Source organism: Knufia obscura (assembly GCF_036327395.1).
Source record: "Knufia obscura strain CCFEE 5817 isolate CBS 148926 chromosome Unknown scaffold_15, whole genome shotgun sequence".
Lineage (NCBI taxonomy): Eukaryota > Fungi > Ascomycota > Eurotiomycetes > Chaetothyriales > Trichomeriaceae > Knufia > Knufia obscura.
The window spans coordinates 585666-600151 of NW_027042701.1; the positions used below are offsets into that span (position 1 = coordinate 585666).

At 51.5% G+C, this 14486-nt stretch overlaps 5 protein-coding genes across 5 annotated transcripts; 3 read left to right on the plus strand and 2 right to left on the minus strand.

The window, feature by feature from the left end:
• Positions 1-138: 138 nt before the first annotated feature.
• PMZ80_010060 (uncharacterized protein) lies at positions 139-2568 on the plus strand (the record flags this gene model as incomplete). The annotated part of the gene is made up of 1 exon (XM_064878453.1): positions 139-2568. The coding sequence occupies one exon, from the start codon at positions 139-141 to the stop codon at positions 2566-2568; it is 2430 nt and encodes an 809-aa protein (XP_064726021.1).
• Positions 2569-2773: 205 nt separating this feature from the next.
• On the minus strand, positions 2774-3424 carry MET14 (Adenylyl-sulfate kinase; the record flags this gene model as incomplete). Its single annotated transcript, XM_064878454.1, has 1 exon — positions 2774-3424. The coding sequence occupies one exon, from the start codon at positions 3422-3424 to the stop codon at positions 2774-2776; it is 651 nt and encodes a 216-aa protein (XP_064726022.1).
• Positions 3425-5910: 2486 nt separating this feature from the next.
• Positions 5911-7068, plus strand: PMZ80_010062 (uncharacterized protein; the record flags this gene model as incomplete). The annotated part of the gene is made up of 1 exon (XM_064878455.1): positions 5911-7068. One exon carries the CDS (start codon positions 5911-5913, stop codon positions 7066-7068), a length of 1158 nt encoding a protein of 385 aa, XP_064726023.1.
• Positions 7069-7618: 550 nt separating this feature from the next.
• On the minus strand, positions 7619-10876 carry SEC26 (coatomer subunit beta; the record flags this gene model as incomplete). Its single annotated transcript, XM_064878456.1, has 3 exons — positions 7619-7856; positions 7911-8043; positions 8134-10876. 3 exons carry the CDS (start codon positions 10874-10876, stop codon positions 7619-7621), a joined length of 3114 nt encoding a protein of 1037 aa, XP_064726024.1.
• A 1848-nt stretch (positions 10877-12724) lies between these two features.
• PMZ80_010064 (uncharacterized protein) lies at positions 12725-13876 on the plus strand (the record flags this gene model as incomplete). The annotated part of the gene is made up of 1 exon (XM_064878457.1): positions 12725-13876. One exon carries the CDS (start codon positions 12725-12727, stop codon positions 13874-13876), a length of 1152 nt encoding a protein of 383 aa, XP_064726025.1.
• Between the last annotated feature and the right edge of the window lie 610 nt (positions 13877-14486).

The following is a 14486-nucleotide window of genomic DNA, read 5'->3' on the forward strand; positions in this document are numbered from 1 at the left end:
GTTCGCCAGCATCGTCGCTTGCTTGACCCTGGCGACCTTGGCTTTAGCATTTTACAACCCCCGATCTATGCCATCCGTGATACATGATTGCTGACAGAAATGGTACCTCGGTAACCCGTCACCACCTCTAATGGGGCAATGGCGTCTGCCCTACAACACGCAAGCCCAAGCCTGAGCTTGAGCATCACAAACCCACTCGTTCTGTATAGAGCTTTACTCGCAACGAACAGGATCAGACCAGATCCGGCACAGCATAGGCTCGCCCTCGAGCTACAGCAATTGTACTACAGACTCAAAGACTATGACCCAGAGATCGAATATAGATGGCGTCTTGAAAAGGCTGCGAGGTTAAGTCGGAGGACAGGCAAGCATGATGCTGAGCAACGGAAGGCTGTATTCGAGGATGGGCCAGATTCGAAGAGATTCTCGGTGAGCTCAATTTTCGGGCTTGATGAGCGTGCGGCGTCGTTGATGGCCATGACGAGGACGATACCTGTTCATGATTCGGCTATGGATATCGATAGTCCGCAGGGCATGCTATTGTATGGAGAGGTAGGTCGCGGTAAGTCAATGCTGCTTGACTTGCTGTACTCCTCTCTTCCGACAAAGAAGAAGCGAAGATGGCACTTCAACACATTCATCCTCGATATCTTTCGCCGGCTTGAGATGGCACGAATAGAGCGCGCGAGCAGTCCGGGACTGAGTCTGGAGCATGAACATGTTGTCCTATCCTTGGCACGAGACACAATGGAGACATCACCAATCCTTTTCCTAGACGAGTTCCAGATGCCAGATCGTGTAGCTGGGAAGCTAGTTCACAGCTTCTTCACTAGCTTCTTCAGTCTAGGTGGTGTTTTGGTCGCAAGCAGCAATCGAATGCCGGAGGAACTAGCCAAAGCCAGTGGTGTGGAATTTGGCAAGCTAGGTATGACTGGAGCAACCTCGAGATGGGGCAGGGGAGGACAGATCTGGGAGAAACTCAGTCTGGGGCAGAAGTCGGCAAGAGCAGATTTCGGAAATTTCGTCGAAATCCTGAAGAAACGTTGCGAAGTCTGGGAAATGGAAGGCGAACGAGATTGGCGGAGGGAAGACGGAGAAATGGCGGCTGCCCTCGACGCCGAGAACGCGCTCGAAATGGACCAAGAAGAGGCAGCAACCGTCCTCGAAACCCTATCTGAAGCATCAGTAACACCAACCCAGTCACTAAAGATCCAAGACGAGACAGACACATCCTCAGCAGACACCCCAACACACTACCACATCACCGACCCGCCCACGCCCTCCTCGCCCCTCCCAACCCCCTCAACCACTCTGCAATCAGAGGTCTCCCGCCTCAACCCAACCGCATCCTGGACCCATTCCACCCTCTCCGTCTACGCCCGCCCCCTCCACCTCCCAACCACAAACCCCTCAACCGGCACCGCCCTCCTCCCCTTCCCACAACTCTGCCAGGCAAACCTCGGACCAGCAGATTACATCTCCATCTGCAGTACATTCCACACGCTGATCGTCACAGACATCCCCGTCCTCACACTCCTAATGAAAAACGAAGCGCGTCGCTTCATCACATTCCTCGATGCGTGTTATGAGGCAAGATGTCGCCTTGTTATTGAGGCTGCGGCCCCACCGGATCGGTTGTTCTTCCCTGAGACAAGGGCACGACGCGGCGAAGGGAAAATGCTGAGTGAGGGGGATAGTATTGAGAGTGAGGCGTTCTCTGAGATGTACCAAGACTCTACAGCTCCGTTCAGACCCAACGTAAGCTCTTATATTGGGGGAAATCGGGATGATAAGCAGAGTGTTGATTATGCTGGTGTTGGTACTGGGGCTGGTGCGGGATCAACAAACAGCCTCCTCAACAAAAACCTCCGGTCCGTCCTCGCAGATGAAGACGCGGATTTTGGGCCCACGTATGGGAATCGGAGATCTTCTTCGGGCGTGAGTTCTTCGGCGGCGGATTACGATGATTTTAATGAGGGGATGGCGCTTGATGAGCGGGATCAACATCGGAGGGCTGGGCCACGGGGAATGAATGAATTGGAACTTAGACAGGGACCTGACTTCACGCTTGGAGCGGGTGTATTCACGGGTCAGGATGAGCAGTTTGCGTATAAGAGGGCGAGAAGTCGACTTTGGGAGATGTGTGGACGGCGGTGGTGGGATGAACGGAGTAATCGGGACCCGAGAGAGTGGTGGACGCCCGTGCATGGCGAGGGACGATTCTGGGAGAAAAAGGCGGCAGTTGTCGAGGACTTGGCGAGAAAGCAGGAAATGGGTCAGGGGGAGGAGGAGATTCGGAATATGCCGGATAGTAGTCATGATGGGCGGGCGGGGAGGGCTGATAGTGGTCAGGGGCGGTGGGGTGGGAAAGAGAAGGAGGATAAGTTGTTTAGGCATGGGGCTAGTCCTTATCGGACTAGTGAGGATCCGCCGCCGAAGTTTGGGTGGCAGCATGCTTGGGGGATGATGACATGGGGGAGGAAGGCGGGGGAGTGGGGGAAGGGTGTTGAGGGGGATAGGAGGAGAGGTGGCGGGGAGAAGGAGAAGGAGAAGGAAGGAGGGAAGTGATCCGGTGGTAGTGAGTGCCGTATATACCTTCTATCTCCAACTATCACTTTTGTCCAAATTCAACTATAGTCATCCTATTCGTGCATTCATAGTCCCACCAACCGTGTCATCTAATTCACGACGAGATACCGTTACCAGTTGCTTTAGTGCACCTTACTGAATACACATCCACCTCGGCCACGCTCATCAACCCTTGACGAGCTTTCTAGTCCTCCTTCGCCTCAGCTGGAGCACTCAAATACCCCTTCTCCTCAAGATACTTCACAATAATCTTCACCGCATCCTCAACACTAGTCTCAGCAGACTTGATATGAATCTCCGGCTTCAACGGCTCCTCATAAGGTGCACTAATCCCCGTAAACTCCGGGATCTTCCCCTCCCTCGCCTTCTTGTACAAACCCTTCGGATCACGCCTCTCAGCAACCTCAACCGGCACATCAATCCAGACCTCCACAAACGGCACACCAGGCTCACCACCCGGTCGCTCAGCGTCGTGCAACTTCCGTGCCAAGTCCCGGTCCGCACGGTATGGGCTAATGAAGCTCGTGATGGCGATGGTGCAAGAATCGGCGAAGAGTTTTGCGACTTCGGCGATACGTCGGATGTTCTCCTCGCGGTCTTTGGGTGTGAAGCCGAGGTCCTTGTTGAGGCCGAAGCGGATGTTGTCGCCGTCGAGGCGGTAGGCGTTTAGGTTGATTGGTTTGCGGAGGAGGGCTTGTTCGAGGGCGACGGCGATGGTGGATTTACCGCTTGCTGAGAGGCCGGTGAGCCATATTGTTAGGCCGGATTGGTGGCGGAGAGAGGAGCGAATTGTGGGGGTGACGGGGGAGGCGTGGTAGGTGATGTTGCTGGACATGGTTGTTAGTTTGAGGTTAGGTAGGTAGATCGTTAGATGAGATGGTGATCAGGAGTATGTTGTGTATAAGAATGTGCATCGGAAATGCAAGTGGTGACGAGGATGACTTCTTTGTCTGTTTTGAGGGAACAACTCCTGCCGAGGGGTTCACGAGCACGTTGTGGGAGCCTCAGGTTGTGTGGGTGTACTCACGTTGCCATTTTATCTGTCCTTTGTGCTGCTCCCCAGTCGTGTCACGAGGTGAATGCGCGGGTATGTACGAACGTTGGCGTCGATAACACACTGTTTTGTTGCTATGAAGCACTGAAGTGTTACTAAATTGTGATCAGTCGTTTTGACTTGGCCTAGCACGCAATTTCGTCGTACTTAGTATCGTTGAGGGATGTGCTAGGCTAAACGCGGCCTAGTGCTGATCTTCTCCTGAGATAAACCTTAGTCCTACTTGTACCCTTGCATCATCATCTTGCTCTCAGAGAGTATCACACCAACGGATCATCTCTCTGCTTGCAGGCTTGGGTATCTATGCAGCCCTAGATCTCAAGATAGGACTCAGTCGGTCAGAGAGGTTGATGGCAATGTAACACAAGACCTGGTTGTGGCTGTCGGCATGTCCATTCCGCTCCCTTGCCCTATCGATTTATGCGAGCATCTCCTAGCGGGTACTCGCACAACATCCCACATGGTGACAACCCTTGCCATGTCAATATCATTCCCCAGCTTGACCTCCGCCAACCCACTCGGTCCAGAGCCCTATGTGTACCGCAACACAGAACACACAACGTGCATCCCCGACGGTAGACCATGCCGGAACTGGTAAGCCAACTTGCCATATGCATTATGCATGCGAACTGTGACGACGCTGAAGACCACAAAAACGAATCTCGCCGGTATGAAGGCACTCACCGCTCGACCGCAGGCCATCCTTTGTGACACGACATGTGCAAGTGTACTGCGCTAAAAGGATGTATATGAAGAGAACAGCCAGCAGACAGCTCGTAAATATGTTGAACTGATTGCTCTCGCCAGTCGACTGCTGGTACCCTCGCGCACGGCCAAGCTAGGATGTACAGGGCCGATAGTCCAAGCCAGCAGCACAAGTCTCAGCTCAGAGACAAAGAAGTTCTTCAGCTGTGAAGCAAAAGCTTCGAACGAACCAGGCAGGCTCACAACGTGCAGATGGCTCGCGTCACGAGATGTCCTACACCCATCGCTTCGATGGAGGCATGTGCCAGGCCATCACGCCAGACATAAGTATACGCATAACCACCAGCTCGCGAGCAGATCAATGCTTGACTTGCTCATTGTCATTTTGGTCAGATCGAGAAAGCCATCATCAAATCTGCTCCGCCATTGACTTTACTGTGTTGATGCGTCAGCTTAGTTTCCAGACAAACACGGTATCTGAATATTCTGCTTGCGAGCAGAAGTATTATGAGGACTGTCGTTTTGCTCAGGGCGTAAACAGCACCAGAATAGGCTGCTTCAGTTCACGAACCCGACGAAACACTATCATCACAAACATAGTTTGCATGTTCACCTTCGGCTGTGAACAAACGAAGAGGAGGGCTTCCCAGGTTTCTTTTTGTCGCGTTGAGGTATTCTGGTTGAAGGGAAAGAACAGGTGCAGTAGCGGTGTTGAAGCAAGTGCTCTGGAGGATGCTGGAGGAAGTCGCGACTTCACCGCCACTTTACTTGTGATTTTGATACTCCTTACAACGGAAATCACGACTCTTGTTCGCTGGGCGGAAGAACAGTCCGTGAGAACAATCGTCGTGGCCGTGGTTGTTGGCTCATTTCACCACTTTGTACCGGAACATTCACTAATCTTTCTTCACATGGTTACGAAGGCTGCATGGTTTTCACTTTGCATCTTTTCTTTCGTACCCTACATCTTGACGTCTCTGCATGTCACAACTTCAACAGCAATCAAAGCGGTCGACGACAACCAGTCCGCAAATTAATCCTTCGTCTTTCGGTTTAAATCTGCTTGCTGCTATACACACAGTACGACAACCCCGGCACCAGTATCATAGCTTCCTTAGCCAAAACCGTCCCGAAGAAGCTGAAACCAGAGGGAAATCACTATGAACACTATAATAGATGTCATCGCAAATCCAAGTAAGTTGACCTACCACTCAGCCCGGGCACAATGTTAATCTTACTTCGCAGAGCGAGTCAGAGCTAGTCAAGAACGAGCGTCTGAACGCCGATACAGCGGCCTCGAGAACCGGATGAAAGAGGTCAGAGATATCTCTCCCGAATCTTCACCAACTGTCGCAAGTGGTAAGATCACACTCTGATTACATGAAAAAAGCTGATAAAGGCCAGGAAACGAGTCCAGCGCCTCTTCACGTGCACCTTCTCGAGAACGACCATCAAGGCCGCCCTTGAGACGACCAGAACTACAGAGAAGCCAGTCTGAGGTTCCAATACAGAAGCCAAAGCTCAAAAATACGAAACCAGAGTTTACCCCATGCATTACTGCCATGGATCTCACGTCTGAGCAAATGAGAAGGAATTACAGCGTCGACGATTTGCAGAAATGGGACAAGTCGAGATACCCGTTACCACCAATCGGCGCCATGAAAGGCAACTTCAGATATCGACACTCGGCCGCAGCAGATCCCGAATGGCGCAAAGAATATTTTCACAAGCAAGTCTATGGCTTAGATGGAGCAAACAGTATGCTCTCAAAGCTAGATATGAAAGATACGACAGGAATCTCTGACGAGGAATGGCAAACCCTCGCAGCCGGTGGACCACGACGAGGCAGTGCAGTGAGCTCCATTAGCGCAAGAACTGTTTCGACGACCAGTCTAGGCGAGACTGCAGAGCCACAGGCAGGAGTTCGAGTATTCCGTGGGTTTTCTCCCTCACGTTCGTCATCTACACGCAGCTCCTTCCATTCGCGCAAGAATTCCAGTCTCTCCGTCATGAATCTACCTCCGGAGGTGGAAGCGTCTCTCCCCAAGCTGCAGCGGCAGCCGACTGGAACGCCCAGCGAGAGGAGAACTTCTGGCGGTCTCTTGTCTACTATCAACGAAGTCCAATCGACCACTACTGCAGCAAACACAATCCTGAACAAGCTTGCCAAGCCCTGCGACTTCACTGACAAGGGAGACCCAGACAGCGCCGTGGCATCAGAGGATGAAGATGAAGCCTGGTCTGACGTGGCTGAGACGCAGCCTGCTAGGGTATCTGCTATCACGCAAATGCTCAAAGAGGGCAAGAAGCCAGAATCACAGCTTGACTTGACTCGGGTCCGCACAACATCTAGCGATAAAAGCCGCGGTCGAGGCAGTACCGCCTCTATCGATCGCTCGAAAACTATTCGGCAGAACCGAGCTCATTCTGGCAGAAGACAGTCGAGGGGCAAAATCACCGCCCGCGAAAGAGTCAAATCTGATGAGAAGAAGAACCACATCAGAGAAGAGATGCCAAGACTGCCAGCAGCAGACACTTTCGAAGATGACGGTTCGGAGTTGACCATGCATATTCGACAGCCTGCAAAAGAGCTTAAGGAGCAAAGACCGAAGCAAGCAGGAGGCAAGACAAGGACTGATGACAGCACTCTTATCGCAGAAAATCAGCAGGAGTACTTGCCTCGAGCTCCCCGTAACAGATCAACTACAACACTTCTCTGACGGGCTGGCATTCCTACCGCGGCAGCTGATGCCTAAGAAGGCTGCGGTCGTGGTCTTGTCAACCGAATTCACGTGGTCCACAACAAGATTGCGCAAACTTTTGCCGGCGTTGCAACATTGGTCCCAGGAACCTGCTGAAATGAAACATAGGCACCGGTGCTCCTCGCATTTCACCACCACTCACCAACCACTAATTTCGGTCCTAACGTTCACGGCGGCACGTTCGAGCGTTGCTTCTAGCGTACTAATGAATCGAACGAGCGCTCACGACACCAAACATGTAATCACTAATCATGTCATGAGCTCACAAGGATTTCTGGCCTAGCTGGGAGACCCAAATGAGCACATGGACTTCCGGACTTTATAGCTGATAGGGAGGTATGCTCCAGTACTTCCAACGATAATTACTCAAATGCATTTTCCGTGCCCAGCGTTGATGCAACTACCTCTATTGGCGCCATGACATGTCTTGATCCTATCTCATTCTCGTCTGCCGGAAGGAACAGCGAACATAGCTCTTCATCATAACATGATAACGTCTGCATCTACTCTACTGCGGCGCACAGCCCTCTTCACTATCCCCATTGAATAAATCTCGGTTGGCCTCAAACTCCCTCTCATACCCCCTCTTCGCCTCCTGCCACTCTTTACTCCCCTCCATCTCCCGCAAAGACGCAGCCGCATGTTTCCGGACACAAGCCACGAGTTGGTTCAGTGTACACCGATCACATCCGTCATTCCCGTTTTCATGCTCGTCTCCAATTCCAGCCCACATCCAGTGGAAGCCACTCACAAATCCCTAGTACGAAGCAAAGCCGCCACTGAACATGCATCCCTAGTACGTGCCTGCTTTTAGGCCCTTGAGACTGCCCAGACTGAGTGCGAGGCCTTGGCTGCGTGAGCGGATGCGGACGAAGCCGGAGATTGTGCCGTCGGTGGTTTTTTCGATTGAGAGGTTGGCGAGGGCGTCTTCGCCTGGGGAGCTGTTAGTATTGTTCATCAAGAGAAGGACGGGGAGAAGAGGAAGAAAGGGTAGGGGTAAGTGGGAAAGGTGGAAGGACATACCAAAAACACTCCTCGCATACAAATTAGCAGATAGGAACTGACAATCCCCTTTCAGACCAGCTTCAGGCGTAAGACACGTCATATTCGTGCTCTTCATTAGACCCGTCAGGAACTCGCGGAGTGTTTTATCTGTGGACTTGGAGTTGATGTTCACTTTATTCTCCCATTCGAACTCGGTCCACATTGTGCGGAACTGTGTTTCTGTGCAGCTGGCCGGCTGGATGTAGTCCATTATATCGGCGTGGACGTCGTTGAGGATTACGACGCGGGTGTCTGTGCCGCTGGGGGTATCGTAGATGATGTTGCCGAATATTACACCTGTGTCTGTGCTGGAGACTTTGATCGTAGATTGGACGTTCAGGAAGTCCTGCGCGCCGAGGTTATGTGTTGTGGGGCGTTCGACGACCTTTAGGTCGCCTAGGGTTGCGAATTCGATGGTGAGGTTTTGGAGGGTTTCGTTTGTTTGGTTTACGAGGAGAACGTCGAGGATGATATCGAATTGGTGGACTTGGACGTAGGCTTCTGCGTAGACGGGGTCGGAGAAGCCGGTTAGTTGGACTACGCGGGAGAGTTTGGAGGAGAGGTCTGTTGTGTCTGCGTCGCCGGCGGTGGCGAGTTCGAGGTCGAGGTCTACGCCTTCGCCGCCGGTTTCGTCGTTTGTGGACTTTTTGGTGAGCTGGCGGATGGTGAAGAGGTCGTCTACTTGGGCGGCGGACTTTGCTTTTTCTGCCGCGCGGAGTTGAGAGCGTTTCGTTTCTTCGACGGCGACCATTGCGGCGAAGGCGTGGCGGGTGTCGCTGAGGAAGGATGTTTCGAGTTCTTTGCGTTGGGAGAACTCTGCGAGGCTGCGAACACATGACATTATACGGTCGATTGAGTCTTCGTCTATGGGTGCTTTGACGAAATGTGATTGCCCAACACGAATGATGGAGATCATGATTAGCATTGCTTCTGCGCGAAGGGCGTTGGTGCGTTCTTGGGCTGTTGAGATTTCAGACCAGCGCATGACGAGTTTGGTGAGTGTTGAGGAGAGGACAGTGGCTAGGTAGTAGTCGCCATCTAGGATCAGTTGACGGAGTGGTGGCTTTTGGGCGGCTTTGACGGCTTCGAGTTTTGCTTTTGCCGTTGAGTCGCTTGTCAGGGCGCTTTCTGTCGCGTATGTGCCATCTGCTAGGACTTTCCGCGAGCCGCTTGGTGCTGACTTTTGTGTGTGACCATTGACTTGTTCTTTTTCTGGGGCGGCATCCTCAGAATTCGCCTCGTCGAGTAGTCTTTGCTCAGATGCGAGGATGGGTATTTCTCCAAGACTTGCTCTGATTCGCTTCCATGCTTCTTTGATGTCATTTTCTTGTAACGAGTATTCGCCAATGACCCAAAGTGCTCCTCTGTACACCTTTCCGGCTCGGACCTCGCCCAGTGTCGATACTAGCCTTTCTACAATGGATGATCTGAGTTTTGGGAATTTCTCGACGACTTCCTTGACGAAGGAGATGACTTCAATTGCCGAGCTACCGCTGAAGTCTGTAATGAAGTCCATAAGCACATCGACCACGCTTGAAGCAATTTCTGAGAACTTGATGGCACACTGATGTATCGACTGGATCAGCAGTTGCCTGTATTCTGTATTCTTTTCGTACTGCTCATCGACAGTCTTGCTCAATTCCTTCTTGAGCAACATAATAACTTCCTGCACATTCTTGCTGGAGACCATCTCAAGGGCAATGCCGAGAGCTTTCCGCCTTACATCCAAATCAGGACTGGACAGTACCCTGAGTATTTCCATGGTTAGGTCATCGAGTACGCCTTCGTTGCGTCTCCGCAATTGATCGACACGATCTAATACGATGAGTTTGACGTTGTTGTCCGCCTCCTTAATGCACAACTCGATAAGCTTGCCAGCAGCTGCCTTGACCGCGACTGGGTTGTTGGTCAGAGCTGTCAGAGATGTGGCAGCCTCGTAGACGACAGTGCTTGCATTTGCTTCCAGCAGGTCAAATATCAACCTTAGGTATCTTGATTTATTGGTTTGGTTGTCTCCAGCATCTTTCCTGATGAACTCCAGCTCGACCAATTGTAGCAACTCGTCTGAGTTTGGCACACCATCCAGCACACCTGTCAGGTATTCAAGGGCCTTCTCATGGCTTATGCTCATCAATGCGCCGAAAGCATTTCTCTTGCAGGTGTTATCAGACTCGCCGACCAGGAAAGTTTGCAGCATTTCTGGAGCATCCGGGATCAGGTGAGGAGCATGTTGGTAGACAGATGCCAAACCCCAGACGGCGTTCTTCCTGACATATGCGTGCCTGTGTTCTAGGCATGTCTGTGCAGCAGAGAGGAGTGGTTCGATCAATTCGGGCTCTCTTAACTTGGAGAGGAAGCGTAGTGTGTTGCCACGGATGAACTCGTTTGGATGCTGGAGGTCATTCCGGATGCCATTGCAGACCAGGATCATCTCCTGCTTCAGCTTGCCATTCGCATCGAGTTTGGGACATATTTCGTAGTAGAAATACAGTAATTTCTTGAGTTGCTTGTCTTTCGAGGGCATCACAAACCGGATGATGTGCATGAGGAGATTCGGCATCGGGTCACCATTGAGCATTATAGTAAGTATCCTCTTCATCGTTTCTCTCTTGGTCTCGTCTGAACCCTTCTCCAACTGTGTCTTCAGGTCCTGCTGAGATGGCTGGTCTGCTGTGTTGTCCATTTGGACCAAGCTATAAGCCTGGTCTTGGAAGGACGCCATGATTGCGGTAATTCGTGTTGCGCGGTGGGACTACTGTGGTTGTTGCAATGGTGGTGGTTTGCAAAGGTACCAGGCTAGCGGAGGGAGGAGGAAGGAGGAAAGAGAGCGGGAAAATCGTGGGACTGGTCGTTCAGGTTATCGTAATGTCATTGCATTCATAATCGGTCTCAATGATCTCCTACAGGTCGTCCGGACAGATAGACGAGTAATCAAATAATGAGCGTGGTTGAGTGTGGTGGTGTAGGTGATCGAGTCGTCGCCAGGGTGTTCATAACTGTGGGCACCAGCACTTTTGGCCGCCCGTTCACATGCGCTCCCGAAGAGTCTTGGCACGTCACTGCCGCCGCATCTTGGGAAGGAACGACTGAACTTTTGCGACTGCACCTTCTGCAGCTCATAATTGTGTTCTACCCTATTACAACTACCTCGAACCCTAGCCCACCGATGCGCCATCCATCCTATATTCTGTTGTAACCATGGGCGACCTTGCTGAACCATTTTACGTGCGCTACTAGTGAGTTGAACTGCCATAATTGATCACCGCAAGCACTACTAACGAAACGTAGTTCTGGGCATTCCGGTAGATTCGGACATGAATTTCTAGGTATGAGGTCTTGATTTCATGCCAGTGAGCTGGGCTGACCTCTTACAGAATTTGATTTCCGCGTAATCGGTGACGGTCGAAGCGCAACGGCACGATATGCGAATAATTCCAACTACAGAAATGACTCTCTCATTCGAAAGGAAATGAGTCTCAGCGCTCTTATGATCTCAGAGATCAAGCGCATCATCAAGGACAGCGAGATCATGAAGGAAGACGACTCCAAATGGCCCCAGAAGAACAAAGATGGAAGGCAGGAGCTGGAAATCCGACTCGGAAGTGATCACATCCAGTTCGAGACTGCAAAGATTGGTTCCCTGGTCGATGTCACTGATTCTGCCGACCCAGAAGGTCTGAGAGTCTTCTACTATCTCGTTCAGGATCTCAAGGCACTGGTCTTCTCCCTGATCTCCCTGCACTTCAAGATCAAGCCCATCTGAGCCACGTCTACAAAGAGACGCCAATGTGGCTTGGACGATATGGTAGGGACGAGTATTCGCCGTGACAGAATCATGGCCAAGTAACGCCTTCGAAAGGACCTCTAGTGTGAAGATGACCTTCCACTTCGATTGCAGCATCTGTGTAACAGATGAACTTCGGATCATGTCAAGGGAGCTGTCCTGCACTGTCATGACTTGCGATTGCTCTGACATTCCACGCTCATGGTAATCAACACCAGGCTCAATTGTTCTGAGTTACTCCATGTCCTTACCCTGCAGTATTCCGTCAATACTGCCCCACCATTCAGGCTTTATATCCACATTTCTCATCTGGCTGGTGCTCTAGTATCGAAGCGTGGGTGTGGTTGTAGCACCCTCCAAAGACAGTATCTAAAGCAGACGTTGCACGAGGAGCACGTTCAAACTGGGTGAACGTTGCGGAGAAGTGGATAGGGAGCTGGCGCGGCGGAAAGTGAGTGGCTGATCCCCGCGTTCTGGGTGGATTGCATCATTCTCGGCGGTTGAGTCTCGGAGGAAGGTTGCGTATGGCACGAGATGCATCACTTCATCTCGCCGGCTTGCCTGGCTGGACCCAAGTTGCTCATCTTCCTCTCGTGACCATCATCACAACAATATTCTCCAATCATCCTTCTCGACGACTTTTTCGTCTACATTCTTCTCGTTCGAACTACCATCAACAACCGTCATACTGTAATTCTCGATACCTATCGCCGTTTCTGTAGCTGCCAGTGCTGCCGATCGCATCGCGACAAATCCCATGATAGCACTGCGCCTTGTCTTTTTTCCATGCCACCATCTCAAGATGTATTCGCTTCTGCAGATATAAGCCAGTCAGCGGCTATCACGACACAGCCACTCACACCCCCTCCGGAATCATCTCCTCTGAATCAGCGCATGCGTTCAAGTCAGGCGATGCGTACGAGCTATGACGGAAACATTGGCAGTGATGATAACACAGCCACCGGAATGGCCATGAGCCAGGAGGATAGCATATATCTAACTCCAGCAGCTTCACCAACAACGACGACGCTCGAAGAGAAAGAAGCGGTGACGGGAGCACACAGCGAGACCAAGATAGAGGACGATGCTATCAAACAGTCCTGCCAAACAAGGAGCAGCGATGCCGTTGAGGCAGAGAACACATCTCATGGACTACCAGAGACCGCTTCAGATGCATCAGATGCGCAGTCGGCCATGCCGCATGCGCCTGAGATACCTGGACTAGATCAGATGGAGCTAGAAAGCGTTCCATCTAAGCATATCCTACAAAGTACACCATCGCGGCAGCCGGAGGAGACCTCACACTCACGAGAACGTCCGACGCTAAAAGGACTAGCCGACGTTGACCTCTCGTTAGACCGGTCCAGCAACATCTCACCGTGGGATATGTCGGACAAGAGACCCTCGAGCAGAAGCCCATCGGCTCTATTCCAGCCATATGCGAAGTACACTGGCAACCAGCAATCAGATCGCCAGACCTACAATGTGGAAGTCACCATTCTGACTGTTGACATGGAGCAGAGTAGCATGTCAGGATACCTTGCTATCCACGGTCTGACTCCAGAACATCCTCTCTTACAAACATTCTTCACAGGCGAGATTGTGGGAGGTCCGAATCAAAGGTACAGCTTCAAGACGATGGATCCGTCCTGGGGTGCGAACGATAAAGTTGATCTACAGCATTGGCTGCGTTTCCCATCATGGAGGCATATGAGTTCGCAAGCGAAGAGAGATATGAGCTTCGATTATCCGCAGAACCATGAACCGTGGTGGACACAAGATCACGTTTTCATGAGATGGAAGGAGCACTTTCTAGTGCCAGATCACAGGCAGAGCAACATAGCAGGTGCGAGTTTCGAGGGATTTTACTACATCTGCATGAATATGGCGGAAGGGAAGATCAGTGGTGTTTACTTCCATTCTAAAAGCGAAAAGTGAGTGGTGATCTTTAATTCCTCAGCTCTTTTAACTGACCATCCGAGAAGGTACCAGCAATTAGAGCTGACGCACGTCACGAAGAAAGGACTTGGAATATTCCCTACGGCGCCTCTGGTGGAGTTTAGGTAAAGACTTAGGACAGCGCTCTGCTTAGAACTCATGCTTGACGATTTACGACAAGACATCAGGTACAGCAATATTAGGCCCATTGTGCACAGCTGAAGAGGGACAATGGTTGAAATTTCTCCGGCTTCGAGAGTAATAATGGCACACTGTTGGTTTGAGGAATTCCAAGCTCAGAAACAGCTATCTCTCCAGCATGCTGCACGTCAGCAGGACACAGAGAAGCGCCCTGAAGTCATCTAACTCCCACGCGACAACTTCTGTACCTACTGCTTACAAGAACCGAAGAGCTGAACATCTGTGGGTATAAGAAGCTTAATCATCGTCTGAGCTCCGACGCGATCCTTAGCCTCGGGAAGCGGCAAGAGCATCCCTGTAAAATCGTGTTGTTAGAACGGCTTCGTGCCCTTTCTTCCCCACCGAGATTGTAGATCTGGGCCCAATACGAACATGCTCTGAGTCGAGATTTGGAAAGCTCGACGCCATC